This window comes from Ornithodoros turicata, unplaced genomic scaffold, assembly GCF_037126465.1.
Source record: "Ornithodoros turicata isolate Travis unplaced genomic scaffold, ASM3712646v1 Chromosome45, whole genome shotgun sequence".
Lineage (NCBI taxonomy): Eukaryota > Metazoa > Arthropoda > Arachnida > Ixodida > Argasidae > Ornithodoros > Ornithodoros turicata.
The window spans coordinates 599543-619263 of NW_026999376.1; the positions used below are offsets into that span (position 1 = coordinate 599543).

Sequence of the window (19721 nt, forward strand, 5' to 3'; positions counted from 1 at the left end):
ATTTCGGTATGTTTCCTTGGGGAGAGGGAAACCTGAAATGGTTTACTACTGCATAAGTTCGACTTCCGATTGGCCAAGTGATTGTCTCAAGCCAAAAGCACTAAGAAACAGAGACGTTATGTTCATGGCGAGCTAGTACGACCAGCAATTCCTCATTTCGGTGTTGTTTGTATGGACTCTCAAACTTGTGGAAGCTCGCGAAACATTTGAAAAAGTTCCAGGGAGCAGCGCGCGCCCTGGCAGGACGTGCCGGGAAATGCTGTGAAAAACGACAGCGATTTGCTATCGTCTCCGATCATCGTCGTCGTCGTACTGGTGTATGCACCGTCGCTGTCGTTTTGCACAGCATTTCCCGGTATGCCCTCCCAGGGCGCGCGCTGCTGCCTGGAACTTTTTCAAATGGCCTATTGCTTTCATTGTGAGCTGTTTGACTCTAGGGCTTTTGGGCGAGCTTCTATGATTCTCCCTTTCTCTATTTTTTTGCACTGTGAAACGCCGTGCGCATTGTATATTGTGGAAAATGTTTGTGTATTAAAAGGCCGAGCTCACTGTCCGTTGTGGGAAATACGAGCAACAAACAAAGAATGATAAAACATTACCCTATGCCACGAGACAACTCAGTATGAATATGAGCGACGCCACAGGACTGCTTTGGGCTAACTTGGCACAATGCAGGCTGACCAGAGCTTGGCAAGTCATTGGCCATGGCACAGATCCCTATCAAGAAGCAAGCTTGTTGGCCGATAATGCACCAACCGAGGACAGAAAGCCAGCCTAGCTATTGCCAAGCTTGGCCCAACCTTTGTTCGTTACTTGGGCGTAGTTGGCCCATCGTTGCTGCTAATCGGTGGGCCGCCATCTAGCCAACGAACGGCCGGCTGTACAGCCCAGACTTGGTTCTATGCTGGCCCCGTGATGGGCCCATGTCTTATAGCTTGGTCTCCTACATTGACCCAAGGTTGGCAGGATTAAGTCGGACTGAGTAAAGGCCAACGTCAATCCCCAAGCTTGGCGTAACCTTGTCTTGCAAGGACGGCCGAATGACTTTTAGGTCGGCAGCACACGTCATCCCCGCATTTTGCCGACGTTGTTTTTCTCCTTGGGTCGTTATTAATTACTCGTGGACAGTTAGCTTATGATGGCAGTTGCACCAGTTGACCACAAGGACAGCTGCTCAATCCGTCGGCGGCATAAGCTGACGGAGAAGTCTGAAGTTGGGATTCGTCAGCACCATCGTAAGCTCGATGTCAAACAGTATATGTTGGCTGTACGTAACGACATGCTTCATGCTGCATAAATACTGCACCGTGTTTAGACACATTCTGCAGCAGGGTGTCTATTCGATAATGTGTTGCTTATAGAAGGTTATGGTAGCACCAAAGTAGTGGCGTAATATTTACGTGTACTTTTGATTCGTAGCGTTAGCGGTATCGCGTTGCTTTTTCAAACTTGTAACGACGTTAGTATTGCGGAAATATTCACTGGCATTTTACCGTTTTTTGTCGGCACTTGCTTTGATGGCCTTTGATTTTTCTTTCATTGCAGCAGCCATGTCTGGTTTCAAGTAGTCTAATATGGTCCGCATTTTGCGTCCCAATGTTTAACCAAACTCAAGCCTAACCTAATCTAACTCTAACCCAACTCACTCAGACTCTTGTTCGTGAATGCGTACGGAGTGTTACAACGTGAAAAAAAAAAGTCTGCCTGATGCTGTAGTGAACGTCTACAAGCATTTTCGCTGTCCGCTAACGTGGCATTGATTAGAGCCCTTTGCGGTGTTTGAACTGCGTGTTTCGAAGAACCATTGGAAGTGGGATGATATGGCCACGAGAGGGCGTGTTTTACCCCATTAGTGCGAAAAAACTCTTCGAATTCGTGAGGCCTCAATTTGGGCTCGTTATCTGTTATGAACTCAAGAGCCTGTAAAAATAGCACAGATCTCCTACCTCCGTACCTCAAGCCATGGTAGCCGACACCAACGGACTACTGCTTTCTCTCTCCTCTAATTCCAACAATTGGTGACCCGGACATTTGACGTTCCACGCCATTCACCATGTCCACAGGGGACGGTCATGTCACCACGACACCCGGTACCCCCCAGCATGGTACAACAGCCCACTTCCTTGACCGCCGTTAGCATTAAACTCCCACCGTTTTGCGACCGGAATCCAGCCACCTGGTTTATTCAGGCCGAGGCCCAATTTCATCTGTCCGGCATCACAGCCCAGACCACGAAATTCTATTACGTCATCGCAGCACTCTCTCCATCCGCCGCCGACGAGGTCTATGATGTCATCGCTTCACCACCTGCGGACTGCCCGTACGACAAGCTGAAGTCCGCACTTCTCAAGCGAACGATCTGTTCCGATCGCGTACATCTTCAGCAGCTCCTGTCTGCGGAGGAGCTCGTGGACAGACGTCCCACGCAGCTGTTAAGGCGCATGAAGCAATTGCTCGGTGACGGAGCCGCTTCCACAAGCGACAGTTTCCTGAGAGAACTCTTTCTGCAAAGACTTCCGAGAAATGTGCAGATGGTCCTAGCCACTACGACAAATATTTCAACGGACGAACTCGCCACCCTCGCCGAAGCTGTAATGGAGGTTGCTATTCCATCACCCTCCGTAATACATGTGGAGACACCACACCCTCCTTTTCCAGAGCCCACACCTTCAGCCGTTTCGCAAGTATCTACCCACACACCAACGCAAGGCGCATGACCGCCATTGCAAGCTTGACGCAACAGGTGAACAACCTAACCCATTTTGTCGCGACACTGGCAGCGCGGAGTCATTCGCCAAGCCACCGGCGCTTCCGTCGACGATCGCTTTCCCCTCGCGGCCGGCGCAGCCCAAGCCCTCGGTCCAACGGCATGTGTTGGTACCACCAGCGGTTCGGCGCCGAGGCCCGGCAGTGCTTCCAACCCTGCTCGTGGTCGGGAAACGCCCCGCCCAGTCACTAATGGCGAGAAGTGCACCGGGTCAAATCGAGAGTCGCCTTTTCTGCGTTGTAGACCGTGTGTCAGGCAGACGCTTTCTCATAGATACCGGTGCCGATGTCAGTATTATGCCCTCTAGCAAAACCGATCGCAGCTGACAACCGTGTTTCACCTTACGCGCCGCCAATTCCACCACCATACCGGTATTTGGCCAACAGTCCCTCACTTTGAACCTGGGCCTACGACGAGACTTCCGATGGATTTTTCACGTAGCCGATGTCTCCCAGGCCATAATTGGTGCTGACTTTCTGACGCACTTCCGTCTCCTCGTTGACGTCGCCCGGAAGCGCCTTATCGACGCCACCACCCATCTTCATGTTCACGGCATCCGGCCTCGCATTCCACCCTGTCACAGTCTTTCTTACTGTGAGCCGGCGTCGCCTCCCGAAAAGTTATCCATCGCTAATGCTGAATTCGAACACATGCTCGAGCTTGGCATTATCCGACCATCAAGCAGCAGCTGGGCATGCCCACTCCATATGGTGCCCAAGAAGACGGGAGACTGGCGCCCTTGCGGTGATTACCGTGCCTTAAACCGCGCAACGGTGCCCGACAGATACCCCGTCCCTAGCATCTTAGACTTCACCGCTAACATCGAAGGCGCCACCGTTTTCTCTAAAATTGACCTGGTGCGCGCCTCCCACCAAATACCCATGGCGGAAGCCAATATTCCGAAGACTGCCATCATTACACCCTTTGGCCTCTACCAGTTCCTGCTTATGCAGTTCGGCTAGCGTAATGCAGCCCAGACATTTCAACGGTTTATTAACTCTGTCACCTTTGGCCTCCCTTTCGTCTATGCCTACATGGACGATATTCTGGTTGCCAGCGCCACCCCAGAAGAGCATGCCGAGCACTTACGAACCCTCTTCGCTCGCCTACGAGATTACGGCATTGTAATCAACGCCGCGAAAAGTGAGTTCGGCGTCCCGGAGCTTCACCGCCTGGGTCACCGCGTTAACCAGCACGGCATCCTTCCGCTGCCTTCTAAAGTCGCCGCCATCAAGGATTTCCCTCGTCCCACGTCCGTCAAGCAGTTGAGACGTTTCCTCGGTTTCGCCAACTTCTATCGGCGCTTCATACGATCTTGTGCTGTCACACTGGCCCCGTTGGAAGCTCTACTCTCTTTCCGAAAACGCGCCGCCGCCACCACTACCGTGGTCTGACAACTCTATCGCCGCCTTCGACAAAATCCGGCAAGACATCGCCGACGCCACTCTTCTTGTCCATCCACGGCACAATGCCCCTACTTGCATCATGGTGGACGCTTCGAGCAGTGCTGCCGGCGCCGTCCTGCAGCAGCGAGTTTCTTCTGCTTGGCAGCCCATCGCCGCCTTCTCAAATCCTGCAGGGACGCGCTATAGCACGTTTGGACGCGAGCTCCTGGACATATTCCTGGCAGTGAAGCACTTTCGGCACTTCTTGGAAGGACGATCATTCACCATATATACGGATCACAAGCCACTTACTCATCTTCTGGTACCGGATATACACCTCCAGAAATCCGGCACCTGGCTTTTATCTCAGAATTCACCACTGACATACAGCACGTGAGCGGCGTCAACAACCCTGTGACCGATGCTCTCAGTAGAATATCCACCCTGCTCACACCCACTACAGCGCAGTGCTCAGCCGTTCTCTCTCTGGACCTCCTTGTCACTGCTCAGTTATCTGATGAGGAGCTGGCCGTACTGCGCACGAAGCCCGCGTCCAGCAGCCTCAAGCTTCAAGATGTTCACCTCCCCTGGCCGAATATGCACGCTAATATCAAGCACTGGGTGCGCACATGCTTGCCATGCCAGACAACCAAGACCCGGCGCCACACCCGTCTGTCGCCAGCACCTTTTCTGCCGCCTGACGCCCGTTTTGACCATGTTCACATCGACTTGGTCGGTCCACTTCCGCATTCCCAGGGTTTCAACTACATCTTGACGGCCGTTGACCGTTTCACCCGCTGGCCCGAAGCGGTGCCCATTGTTAACTCCACTGCTCCGACAGTTGCATCGGCTCTTATCAACACCTGGATCTCCCGCTTCGGCGCACCATCCATCATCACGACTGACAGAGGTCGGCAGTTCGAGTCTGCCCTCTTCGCCGCTTTCACGAACGCATTGGGCGCCAAACGTATTCGTACAACAGCTTATCACCCTGCTTCGAACGGGCTTGTCGAGAGACTACACCGCCAGCTCAAGATCGCTATGCGTGCCTCTCCTGATACACCCTGGCCCGAAGTACTCCCCGTTGCCCTTCTTTGAATACGCACAGCCCTCCGATCCGACCTTCACTGTACCGTCGCCGAGCTGGTTTATGGCACAACGCTTCGACTTCCTCCGGTGAATTTTTGTCCGTCACAGAAGACCCACAACCCGACGCCCAACAGGACTACGTACCCCGTCTTCGCCGTGCTATGTCTTCGTTGCGCACGGTGCCATCCCGCTCACCAGCCCAGCCCGGTCCGACCTACCGACACCCGGACCTGGATACATGTTCTCACGTGTTTGCGCGATGCGATGCCGTCAGGAAGCCGCTGCAGCCTGCGTACTCCGGCCCCTTCCCGGTGACCAGCAGAACCATGCACCACTTCATCCTCTTTATTAACGGCCGGCAGGACACAGTCTCCGTCCATCGCCTCCGGCGTTCCTTGTCGTGTCCCTCAGCTCGCCCCTTCCCAGCAGCCACAAATCGACGGCACCCTCTTCCGTGGACAACCGCACAGCTTCACCTCTCCACCCAAGTCACCCGATTCCTCGACCACGCCACGTATCCTGGGCACGCAAGCTTGTCAGTTTTCGGTCCCTGCCCCCGGCAGGTCGCTAGGGGGGGGGGGGAGCCCTGTAGCAGCCGCATCGCCAGTCCTTGACATCCAGCACCTGCTCCGTGGCTCGAGTAAATAAACATCCTCGGGCCAGTTGGAATCTGTTAGCCGACACCAACGGACTACTGCTTTCTCTCTCCTCTAATTCCAACAAGTCTATAGATCAATACATGACAATGGAACTATAAAGACGGTGACATGGCTCGCGTGGGGGACATAGCGGGCACTCGGAGAGCTACTCCACGGCGTATGCACACGTAGAGCTGCTCCACGTGTGCTTTCCTTCTGGTATCTCTCCCCATGGTTGGCAGGCCAGCTGCTGTGCGCTTCCGACGGGAGTTCGCCTCCCACAACAACTTAATCCGGCCTAAACTACTTATCTATTGCTATATCGTTATATTTTCAAAAAGCCAGCTTGAATGAACCAGTGCCAGATTCGAAATTTATTTTTTCCTACTCTAGACCCGAACCTCAACTGAATCGAGATGCGTGAAGCCGAATCCGTACCCAAAACACATTGGTTCCGCTCCCTCTGTAACACACACACTCAGAAAAAAGGGAGGAGCAGTTATACCTTTCAGGAGGTAATGTTTGTCGCATATGTTGTGCAAAGTTCTACCTGCTGCCTCACTCTCTCCCACGAATGACAGGGTTACCACTTTTGATTCAGTGAGCGAGGGGGGCGTACGCCTTTTGGTAGCAATTTGGATATATGATAATTGCTTTTACCACCCTTTTACACCCTTTATCGCATGCTATGTTGACCAAAGTGGTAACCATAGAAGATACCACATTTCCACGCTCTTGCTTCTGAGAGTGCAGCTACAGTTTCGATATCACTTTTTCTCGCATTGTATGCGCACTAATGCGGTTGAGTGCTTCCTCGTCCAGACTGGTTCGAACCACGGAACTTTATCATCGGGATGTTGCACGCAGTGTCAAGTGGGTTGACAGGATTTCCTGTTACACACATGGCTGCACTGTGAAAAACAAGTGACACACGATTTACTGTGCATGCTCAAAATATGTTCCAGTACATCGATTGCGTTCACAACACTTAACAAAAAGAACACCCGTGCGTTCCTTTGTTAGGGCACAACACCACGGTTACTTTACGAACGTATATTCTTTATTGATAATGGAGGTAAGTCACACATGAGAATAACAATATCTCGCGTTTGATGCAAATTCTACGAAAAATTCCAATCAGTGTATATCGAGAAAAGAACGGCATGGCACCAATCGCCCAATAATAATACACGCATAATAATAATCGTACAGTAAGAAGAGGTCACCCTCTAATGATGACAAAAAGAATGCTAGCCATTCCTTTTGCGTTACCTTTGTGAACATCACAGTTCCTATTATTTAGGCAGTGTCTTGTTGGTTTCATTTATTGACTTCATAGTGAGTGTTCTTCTACGTGCGTGTTCATGAAGACCAGTCTTTGAAACTTGTGTATCTCTGTGAACATTTCCAGTATCACGGCGATCTGGTTTCGTGCAGCTACAAGTGCACTCCAAGCAACGAGTGCTCCTGCTATGGTGTAGAAGAAAAGGGAGCTTCTTGCTTGGTAAGTATTGTGATCTAATAGATAAAGGGAGCAGACTCAAAGACTGTGCCTTCTATCAGTTTGTCATTAGCGCTATAAGGTAGTGTAGTGTGATCAGGGTGTCCATTGGTCGGGAGGATCTATACCCCCCCCCCCCCCCCACCCCTGCCGCAATATAGAACACCAATCCCGCAGGATCAGATGACGGCGCTCCCGTGTGGACCTGCGCTTCTACGCCGCACCAACATACAAAGTACGGAATTCATTTTAAGCAGGTTCATCGCAATAACAGACATACGCATTTGTACGAGCGAATATATTTTATTTTTCCTATTCATTATTAATTAATTCCTATAAAGTTTCTAATGAACTCTTCATCAATCAAATTCAATATATATATACACAGTTATACAGCTTAGAATATTTTGTTCATATCAGTTATTGGTAATTATTGGTAAGCAGAGATAGGTGTAAGGGTCAATAGTAATAAATCATTCAAGCAATATACACACTACACATTTTAGGAGGAATGCAATCAAAATGAGCGGTATCAGATTCGGTGATTTAGAATGACCACGTTGCTCGGGCGGACTGTATTATTACTCAATGTAATGCATGCAAAGAACAGGCATTACCCTAATTGAACCAACATGAAGAGTTATCAACACTATGTTAATATCTGACGAATAAAATCAAAGCATTGTGGAGAAGTGCAGCGGAAAACGGCACAAAATTTGCTCTAAAAGGAACCATCATCAACTTTCATTGGAGAAATGTTCGAAATTTGTACAGGTTACCATAACTCGCTGGAGGAATTGCGACAGGACTGCTTTCAAAAAGATCCAGAAAACGATATCAGCATCAATGCTTTTCGATATATCACAAGGCGTGGTTAGATGAACGCGACAAAAACGGATTGAGGTGGTTTATCACAGCAAATCCTCTCCCATCAGGCCATGTGAACCAATTTTCTTTGCAAGATTGATGTGAGAAGGTGTGATGAGTCAACTCGACCCGTTTCTTCTGGGTAACCGCGGCTACAGGCATGGTCGTGTAGCGGGCCATGGACAACAACGAAGATGGCCACACGCCTGGAGCACCAGCTTCAGTTCCACCGGCGCGGCCATGGAGATAGGCCACCGTCATCACCTCTCCGCGGCATACCATCATCGCCGGTCGGAACTCATGTAGAGGAACACCACCTCCTCTACAGTCGTATTCTGAGATATCAAAGAAATTACAGAATACAAGAAGTTGTGCTCCACCTCTACACTTGTTACAAAAATATCTACGCATCAAGATTGAAAGGACCACTAGAAATAATGGTCAATGTTTTCAGATCAACTAACAACGGAGTGATATAGAAGCAACCAGATGAAATTGCCGTGTTGATCAACACTGCAATTTCATCTGGTTGCTTCTCTATCACTTCATTGTAGGACCTCACAATCACACATGTGTAGGGCCTCATAATGTAAGGCAACCGATCCGTCACAGGCCACGAATTGAAAGCTAGTTAGTTTGAAAGCCACTAACGGATGTTCCATTCGTAGCGTGAACACGAAACACAATATTATCTTGATAAATGAAAGTTAAAGGGACCATGAAATGATTTGCTCGAATTCCGAGTTCTCTATTGGAAACAGTTCTCATGATCCCTCACTATCATACACACCACAAAATTTCAACCATATGGAACCACCACGGAAAACCACCATACTACGGAAAAATAGCGAGGCGTGGCCGCCAGATACAACCCTTCGAAGTGGGCTTACGTCATCGCCATCCAGTTCTCCCAGGCAACTGTGGACAACCGGGAGGACATACCCTGAGGGATCACGTGGGTTCATGGTTTCTGTTTGGACAACAGCGGCGCCGAATATCTACCGTCGAAATCAGTACAAATATGGCAGAACGCAAATTGTCAGCGATGCAGGGAGAGGTTATGCGACAGACAGGGGATCTTTTTTCTTTGATTCCGTGTTAGCACCGCGAAGCAACTGTTGCTATGAGCGGCGTACAGACGTGGACAGATGGAGAGAGGACAGCAGGAAGGAGTGGGGACAGGGGGTTAGTATGCGTTCTGGGCCGACTTCAGGGGGAACTGTGCCAACATTCGTCTCGAAAGTCTTCGGAAAACCCAGGGAAACCTCAGACAGCACAGCCGGTGACAGGGTTCGAACCCGTGTCACCTCCCAGCCTCGGCGTGGAAAGCGATCATCCTAACTACTATGCCATGGGAGCTGGCAGGGAGGGGATCTAGGAATCGTTCTGTATGCAGCAGCTCATAAAAGGCCACCAGAGAGACCACACAGACATTTTCTGACGAAGGAGTAATTCGGAGAGGAAAACGTGCTCCGAAAACCATGCTAACAGTCAATGGCTGCATGACACTTCTGGTAGGATTTTGTGTGAACAAGTATATACAATGTTATCTCCAGGTCAAATTAAAACATATTTCATGGCGAAGTTTGCAAGTTTGCTTGCAAATTTCGCAATTTGCTCGCAAAACCTCGTTCGCGAATGCGCAACGTCCTCTGTGTATGTTGTCATGGCCAGTTCGCCTCGCACGCGGGCCGTAGCAGCCGCCGTTCGCGCCTGTGGTTAACATAGAATGTTTTCGCTATTTGGACGATTTTCAACTTCGTATTTCACAGGGTGAATGCTTTAGAATGCAGGATGAGCATCATTTCCAACTTTACTGACACAAAAGGCGGCGCAGAGGGAACAAACTGTTAGAAATGTGTACGCAGTGCGACCCGGTCCTAGTATGGAATGGCGCTGGAACAACGCGAGATGAACGAGGCTATCAAGCTTCAAACATTTAATGCGTGCGCTCGTCGTGCTGGAGCCGTTATGACAGAGATACGCGTAACACAGGAAAAGATATCCACACTCTCACTGGTGGCAGCACATTACAACATTAACACCAGCACTCCCCCTTAATGGTATGTTTATTGAAAAAAAAACGAAGGGGTTGACTAGGCACTCTAGGGAGAGACCGTTTCGCTACAGTTACTCATTATGCGACGGCTTGTAGTTCAAGGATGATAAGGTGTGTTGCTTCACGGACCTGCTTTGATGACTATTTTGAGGTCAACCGTCATGCAATATGACTTGATGCCGTCAGATTTATCACAAGCTAGGCAGAATTAAGCCTTCCCACAGGATGTCTGTTTATGTAACCTATCACCTGAATGGGTCTCGTTCTGTCGAAACGAAGGGTTCATATTGCTATTTCTGCAGAGGATGGACCATGCGAAGGAGGGCAAGTGCTTCCAAGGGAAATGTTACAGCGACGACAATGAGTACGAGAGAGTCACGGCTGGAAAGCGTAAGTGTATATCTTGTTTGTCAACTCATGTGCAGCACCGTCGAGACAGCAAGAGAAAGGGGATCCTTGCTGTGACAAAAAACGGGCTCAGCCGTGTTCGAGCCGTAGCGTTTCACATGAAAATATCACGATCTCCGACTCCTCTGCCCGGCCCTGGCTCTTCCACGGTTCTCGCCGCCCCCCCCCCCCCATCCCCCCTCTGGATGCACTCCATCGTCTTTCTATGTCACTTTCACACTCGCTCAAGTCGAATCTGCCCCGAGTAAAGGGTAAGCGTTTGCTGGGGGAGCTGTCAGTCGCATTTGCCTCCCCGGTTAATCCTCTTCGCCGCACCCGTAGCTCTCTCCACTGCTGGGCACTGCACTTCTCTACAGGGAGGACACTCAGGGAGCAGGGTTCTCGTCCAGCGAAGGGAGGTGTCTGTGCACGGGAGGTATTAGAGGAACACTATTGAGGCTTGCTGGGAAAAATCCAGCCGTCCGTAGTATGGAGTAATGGGAGGTTTCACTGTAATTGATATTTTGTGACTTTTGGCGCGATACACCTGTGATCATCATTCATCGTGGATGAAGACGTATCTAATAGTCTTTTACAAGTTGCCGTCGTGACCGCATACAAGGATCTGCGTCAAAGTGAGATATGACATATGAGATAACACCACTCAAAAACATCACTGTATTTGAAATGATAAGTTTTTTCACGAGGTTGGAAGAAGGTAGAAATTTGGTGACCATTCTCAAGCGGTCGCTTGTGGCGGAATCGCCATATTTTCATGAACCCAAGTCAACAGAAAAGTGATATAGGTGCCGTGTGACCTCGTTTATGTTCCAATTACGCGGTGGCCGACATTTCTATTGTAGCAGTGTGTTGATGCAAATTATCAGTGGATCACATTGGCTGAGCGAGCGTTACCACCACCGTGTTGATCACATCGTTGTGAATGGCCAGCAGTGCGCCGCCACGTGCGCAAGACGACCTCTTTAACTGCACTAACACTGCATAAAACTTACTGGTATAGATCGAAAAATATTAGAAAACGCCTTTCAGAAACGGCGGCGCTTCAGTTCTGAACAAATAGTGCAGCCGCCGATCATGAGCGACACCATTTTATCTCATCACGTGTTTAATGACGTTTCAATGACGTCAGTCCAGGACCTGTCTAGAACTCATTGCATTCTCCTGCCATGCTGTTGTTCATGGGATGATACGTGGCTTTAGGTAGGTTTTAGGTTTCACTTATAAATAAATTAACTATGCAGAAGCTAGAAAGGTTCTTCTAGGCCCAGTTTCACCAAAGCCGGCTAACTTTGAACCGAGATCAAGCGTTGCTAAAACTTGAAGTTAACACTTATGTTGCAGCTGACTTCATCTAAAAAAGCGATATATATATATATATATATATATATATATATATATTCTAAAGACATCTGTTCGCATTTAGCTGGGACACCCTGTATAAGCATCTCATAATGCACACAAACACAGGACGGCAACTGAGTAGCCCTTTAGTGCCCCTTTAACGTACGTGCCTGACATTTCGAGGTTTTGTAGCAAGAGGTAAACTAGCAGCACGAGCCAAACTTGATGTACTCTGAAATTCCTCGTGCAGACGCGAGATATCCAATGGAACATGTTACGAGAGTCACACTTTTTTTGCAGAGCTGAACAAGAATATGCTATGCGGATTTGGACACGACTACCTCTATGTGAGTATTGCGTTCCCATAATTCTCAAGGTGTGTGTGATAATTTCGCATCTGCCTGCGAGCAACGTTGCGACGAAATGACTTTTTTTACGCATAAAAACCGTTCTGAAGTCGTTAGATAGAATATGAGGGCGGCTACTTGAGCTATTCTTACAGAGTGACCTAGTAGCGAGCGTTTGTACACCGCTACAGGTGGGCCTGTAGTCTACCACGTCCACCGCATCCTCAGTAAAATTCTGAGCCACGCTTTCTGTCATTGGTTCCGGTAGAGCATGTTAGGTTACCGGCGACGTTATCACGGTCAACTAAACATGCTGTTTCACAGTACAATGCAATTTATAAGAGCACCATAAATGTCAGCATGGCAAAGGGCTCCCAAGTATGGGAGAAAGGTGTCGCGAGAAATATAAGGTAAGTGAGAGGATATAAAGGCATGTCAAACACGGACATGCATGAAGCGGCGTAAGACATAGATCTGCACAAGAGACGAACACTAATCGAATGCTTGAGTCCTTAGTCCTGGAATGCTTGAATCAAATACCCGAGTCCCCTGTGCGCGTCTGTGTTCTCCCAGTTTTTGTTCGTGCCTCTCGGTTTTCCTACATCATGATCCTATAGTCTCTGCGCCCTTCGCCTCTTGCGTGTCGATGTTTAGCGCTCAATTTCCTCTATGTGCGTACCGACGAGCCGAACGAACGGTTTCTCCTGCGTAAAGAGAAGCGATAACAATGGTGATAGCGTGATGGCTCTGCGCAATGCGTGATGCACTCTTTATGTTTTGCGTGTCCGCGGAACAAGCAACGCTAGCTCCTACATATGGAATTGCGTAATGTACATGCATTAAAACTGTCTAATGTTATCGCATCCGCAACGATACATTCAGGTAGGACGCGGCAGGGACTATGCCACGAAGGGATCGATGTCATCTCTGAGGAGAACGAAAAATTATTTTAAAAAAAACTGTAAGAGGGCGACGCGTCGTGCCTCTCATCCCCGAAGTTGCTAGTTGGATCGAGGACTTCAGGAACATCATGGCAGGTGCAGCTGCAATGAATTATCAGTACTATCTACAGGAATAGGTCATTCCCCAAAACATTACACACTTCGGCAGGCCAGATTGAGGAAAAATGCATGCCACGATACAATGCCTGCATGATAAAACTCCTTCAGACAAGCGGGTAAATAGGTCAGAGGGAGTGAGACCATAAAAGTGGTACTGGTTTGCCTGTATCGGGATGTCTCCTCGACTTCATTATAGCGACCTAGTTCGTCAATCCCTCTTCCTGTTGTTCTTAGTCCTCCTAGCATCGAGAGAGCAGGTAGGGGTGGTGGTGTCAACAAATTGATTGGAGTAGAACATGGCTACAGAACCAATTGTCTGCAGCAACTGAGATCATGTTGTTAAGATAATATATACCCTAGGCAACTAGAGTTAGCTGAGACACGCAGTAAACACATAAGACCCGAACGCCCAGGAAATGAAATTCAAATAACTGAAAATGTGCTGATGTAGAATTCTTTTAGTCCCTCCTCTAACGGCAGCATTCCTGACAGAAAACCACGAGGGTCTAGGTTCGAATTCTGACATCAACATCCTTTTGCTGAGCTATTTGAATTTCGTTAAGTAATTCATTTGTACGTTCTACGTCATCTGTTTAAAAACTCAGATGTGTATTGCCGCATAAATCAGATTCTTCAGTGACCTCCGTGACATAACACGCTCCACTTTAATTCTCTTGCATGCAGAACAGTAGAGGGGCTTTCGGCTGCACGGGTTATTGCGGCCAGTCCCCTTACCAACAGACCAAGCGTCCTGATGGTTACCGGTGTCTGGTAAGAGAATTTATATTTCCAGTGGAGCTATGGCACTCTCGTTGTCAGAATAGCAATTGTCAGACTGAATTAGAGTGGCATGGAAGTGAGAATTAAAATGGTTCGATAACCTGCCTCATCTGTGAAGCTGTCCACCAGGAGTCCCCATTCAAAATATTTTCGCTTTGTGGTGTATTGTCAATGCATTCGCATCGAATTTAAAAAAACAGTCGGACAAAGCAGCCGCGAACGACAGGCACCATTTTCGCGGATAGTAAATGGGCGAGAAGTTGGTTGCGTGCTCCTAAACAGGAAAACATTCCGTGCATGGCCCATTTTTGTCAGATACCTAGAGTCACCTCAAGTTAGAAAGTGATCCGACGGATGCACTATTTTGGAAGAGACACATGGCCAAGACACCTCGAAACCGGAGGAACCATCTCTTTCTCACGCTGAAGCATACAAAGCGCTCTCCTTCTTGTACTCGGACATACATCAACATGCAAAGTACATCACCACCAATCAATATGTCATAGCCCTGAGTAGTAAACACTGACCACGACTTGCGAGCAATAACCAAAAAACTCTGAATGCCATTAATTAACAATTAGAGCTTATTAGGATTATATGATGAATCATCACACTGATTAGGAAGCATCTAACAAGTGTCCAGAGTGCTGTGCATGTCGGCCGCAAGTCGTGGTCATAAAAAATAAAAAAATGGACAGAAATAGAGCAGAGAAAAACAGTTTAGTTGAAGATCGACAACACCATCTTGAAGAAAGTGGTCAGGACTGCGTTACTCTGAGGTTTGCGTTTTGCAATACCAAACGCTGTTTTCTTCTTGTGCCCGTGTTATACACGGACACTTTTCACTGTGGTTATATTTAACTATAGTTATTTGATCTGACCTCAGTTACAGTCAACCGTAGTTCCCTGCTGTTACACAAGGGTCTGTCAATTCAATTAACCAGGTAGCATGACCAACCGTGATGCGGCCACCAACATAAAATGTGGTGCCGGCGAAGCCAAAGGTACTTACAGTTGTCACTTAATTCTGAAACAAACAAATTCATGCGTGTGTCACTTGACAGATAGTGGAAATAAATTTCACTGCGTGAATTCATGGTCGTTCATAGCCTTACCGCACCAACTCGAGGAAGCAACAGTGGTCGAAGCCATGGAAGCCACTACAATCCATCCTTCCGGTAATCCTTGCTCCTGTCTGCTGTTGGTTGATCATTGCATTCTGTGCTGTTGTGTTTCTGTTTGTGTGCCCTCGATCTTCTATCCCCCTAGTGAGCCACTAAAGCTCATAGTGTAGTGAAAGAAGACTTGTGAACATCACAGCAGCGTAAAAAGCGATGGCTCTGAGTAGGTGTATGTATGACATCACAGACCAACAAGATGACGATAATGACATGCTCTTGTGGGCCATGTTCGCTCAGCAACAAGCAGCATTTCAGCATGTGCAGCAGTTGATTCTTTCTGTGGAATTTGAGGGGCTGGCGTATGAACGTTCCAAAAGATGTTGTCTCCAGTTCATGATTGCAGCTGTGTGGCATTGCTTTCGTGAGAGACACGTATGAACATATCCTCAGGCACTGTCATGGTACGAGACTACAATGCCCCTTCTCCCCAAGAGCAAGTTAGAGAGGACTTCAGATTCAACCGTAGCTACGTTTAAGTACATACTGAGTGTGTGCGGATCAATGAGATGACAGGACACTATCATGTGCAGCGCCATTCCACTGGACAAGCGTGTGGCGATTGCGTTCTACCGGCTCGCCACTTCAGCCGAAGACAGGAAGGTAGCTAATCTGTCTGGTGTGAGTTGATCGTCTGTGAACTTAATTTTTTGAGAATTCTTTCAAGTTGTTGTGCGTTGTCTCGAGACAGGGTACATCAAGTTCCAAATTAGCAGAGCATTTACGCCAGTTCTCTGCAGTAACTGGGTTTCCACACGACGTGGGCACCCTTAACGGCTGTCACATACAACTGAGTCCCCCGAAGGATCATGCTGCAGACAACTTCAACTACAAAGGGCGGTACAGTACTATCCTACTGGGTTTGGTGGAACATAGCTACAAATTCCAGTACGGAAATGATGGTTCACCTGGTAGAAACGAAGTAATTACGGAGTAACCGCAGTTCCTCCCGCCATGTAACCACAGCAAAGGACAGCTAAGGTCAGTTAGCCTAACCATGGTTAAAAGTGACCATGTAACAGAGAGTCTATTAGTGTCAATTTTTTCAACTCTTTCTCACATTGTAATTATGGTTGTAAAAAGATGTACGCGAATTCTTATGGCTGTAGTGTACCATTACTGCCATGTGACCTGCCCGCTGTTAAATGTTTCTGTTTGCCCCCCCCCCCCATCTATTGTGCCACATGGATCAGCAGCATTTTCCTGCTGGACACAAGCTGTCTTTGCTGAACCAGTAACCAAGTCTGCTACTCCACTAGCCTCACCTTCAGGACAAGAAGCATGTTTTGCTGGAGCAGTAACGAGGTCTGCTGGCCCACTAGGCTCGCCTGCTCGTACAGTAACCAGGTCTGCTGGACCAGTAGCCATATCTACTGGTTCATCACGAGTCAGTAACGGGCCAGCATAAAATATTTATCGAGTTCTCAACAGGGTTGTGCAGGGAGAACTTCCAGTCCGCCACACGCACCCTCTGATCTTGTTTGGTAGTGAGGTAGCAAGAGGAAGGAAACATGGTTTCGCGTTTGCAGCTCAGTTATTTGCGACAGGTTCCTCCGGGTCGCGCCACGAGCACTTAGGCGGCGCTACTTCTTTTTGAACATGTGTGTGAATGGGCTCTTTAAAGCCTCACAAACACACATCTGCAGCAGAGATTTCCCTACACCCCCCTCAGGGGGGTGTACACCCTCCCTGCATTTTTGCAACACCCCCCCTGAAATTTCTCAGTGACTCCACCCAGCTCGGCCACCAACACGTTCTGGTATTGAGTCCGGCGCAGCGAATTACATCCTGTGCTGTCAAACTTGGGCTGTAGGACCACAGTCATTCAGATGATCGTACCATGCATTTGTCCAAAATCATTTGACAGTGACTGTGCAATGCATATATTGCGCGTATGTACGAGCAAAAATGCGTGCGGGCACGCAAACTCAATGTGGATCATCAAGAGCCATTTGCGCCCAGCTCAACCAAGCGAGGTATTCTAAGGTTTTCACCGTTGATTGCTAGGTGTTCATTGACAAGATGGTAGTCTCTTATCTTTGTCGGTCGTGTGATTATGCATCTTAATGTTGAAATGCCGTTCACAATGAATCTCTATTCTAATGTACTGTGTTCTAAAGTAATAACATGTACAAATAAACCGGGAAAGCTGTGCAGATATGTCACCATTGTGCCACGATTCGAAGAAAAATTCCGTAAGTGGAACCACCACCAAGCATGACCCCCCCCCCCCTTGAAAGCTCGGCACCCCCCAGTAGTGAATTTCTGGGGAAATCACTGATCTGCAGGCCCTGAACTTGAAGTTCCGTTGTTTTTATTTAGTGTAGTGACAATTAAAGCAATAAATAATAAAAATAAACAGGTGTGGTGAACTTCAGTTTTTAGGGTGGAGGACATGCGTGGTAACGTAACAGGTTGCTCAAGCAATGAAACACAAAAGGACAAAGACAACTGTTCAGACCCCACAATGCATACGTGCGTACTTCGGCTCAGTGGGAGTGTCTTATGCAGTGAAGGTCTTCTTTAATAATGTAGGAAATCGTGGTAGGAATCGGTACGCAAAGCAATGGAGCAGATGCAGAAACATGCCACCTGAATGTCTTACAAAGGACGGTTGCATTGTTAAATTAAAAGGACGGCGTTATGGGGTAGAGATCTGTGTCGTGAGTTAGTGTAGGCCAAGCGTATAGCTGGGGCAGTGAAATCACAGCAGTATGGACACAGCAGCTAAAAGAATGAACATAATATGTTAAGTCAGCTAAAGCGATGTAACCGTACAGACGAAATCTAACAGAAAAAAGCCATGAATGCGCTGTCGAAGCAGAAGGACAGACTTCGCCTGCGGAAGAACAGAACAGAAGAATTCGCTAACGTCCAAGAAAGACCAACCCGAAACCACTGATGAAAAACTACTGAGTATCAACCGATACATGATGAAATCTAATGAAATCAAAGTCGAAGGAGGGTAGAAAAGACAAAGCATAAGAAATATCCCAATAATAATTTCTAGGGAAGCGCTGGAGGGACCGCCTATCTGACGGTCGTGACGGAGTGTTCCACTTGTCTGTCCAGCTGCAATATTACCGGATGAAATGAAGAAGCCAAGAAGAAGAACAGTCTCTGTTCGAAATATCGGCGGCTCTCGTCTTGAGGCAACTCCCTTCGTACTTCTCTACCAGTTTGCCGGATTTCTCCCCTCTACGTAGCTGAAATGAGAATGACTGGGAGGGTGCCTGGCCACGTCTCCGTTCTGTTCTTGTTGCCTTTCAGTAGGACCAGACCAATACTCAAGGTCGTCCACGAAAGTCTTGAAACACAACGGAGTACCACTGGAACTATTTAAAATCCGCGACTATTCGTTATCTGCTCTCGTTGGTCGTGGTGTACGTGTTCTTAGAAAGTAAACTCTAAACTAAAAGTGCGTTTTAGGATAGCATCACGTACAGTGACAAGTAGGTATGATGGTATATGACAGTCTTCAACTAAATTTCAGGAAGGAATTCCCATAAGCACTGTCCATTCGATGAGTACTTGATGACGTGAATTGTTGCACTGGCAAATCTTGATCAGCTGTTATACGGTTGTATATGCACTTCTGTTAGTATGTAGCTACTTCCTGAACACCCCACCACTGTTAACGTCCAACTGCTCTCTCTTTTTTTTTCAGGATGAAGCTACTGCAGAATACGGCATGTGTCTTGGAGGCACGTGTCGTTTTCCTTGGAGAGAGAGTCGTTGACGCGGCCAATAAAATGTATTCTGTTTCCCTTACAATCTCTTCCCCACTTAGCAGAAATGCAACTGTGCTCAGCTTTCCTCTGACACTGGCTAGCGTTCATGTTATTGCAGTGTCTCGCTTCATGTCGGCAGACGTTGTGTTTCCTTACTTTAATTGCTGCTGTTGATTTCAACTTTGCGGCACATGCGATTTTTTTGTAGGAAGCCAATCCATGAAGGAAGAATCCATGTTTGTACTAAGTGGTGCCTTTAGCCATGTCAGCGCGTGAAGGTCCTCAGATTTCCTGAGATTTCCTGAAGGTCCTCAGAAAAAGATATTTCGAAGACTCCAATAAGTGCACCTTGCTTCTTGGCACTAACACGGAACTTGTGGGAGCCGTCATCCCACTCTGGGGGCTCCGTTCCGAAGGGAAGACACAGCAAACCAAAATGCAGCAAACAACAATGCTTTAATTCATACCTTCACTAGTGCGATCAGCCGCTGCTAGAATATACCTCTACCCAAGAAACGGCATCATGTCGTTGGTAGACAGACTGAAACCGAAACAAATCCGAAGGGGAG

At 48.0% G+C, this 19721-nt stretch overlaps 1 protein-coding gene across 1 annotated transcript in view; it reads left to right on the forward strand.

Annotated features, from left to right (window-relative positions):
* LOC135374165 (uncharacterized) overlaps window positions 1-16358 on the forward strand; it is a 28069-nt gene extending 11711 nt beyond the window's left edge. The window contains exons 3-7 of the mRNA XM_064607178.1: window positions 7291-7383; window positions 10609-10696; window positions 12356-12402; window positions 14148-14234; window positions 16113-16358. Of these exons, the coding sequence (XP_064463248.1) occupies window positions 7291-7383; window positions 10609-10696; window positions 12356-12402; window positions 14148-14234; window positions 16113-16358 (561 nt within the window). The remainder of the gene's footprint in view (window positions 1-7290; window positions 7384-10608; window positions 10697-12355; window positions 12403-14147; window positions 14235-16112) is intronic.
* Window positions 16359-19721: the final 3363 nt, after the last annotated feature.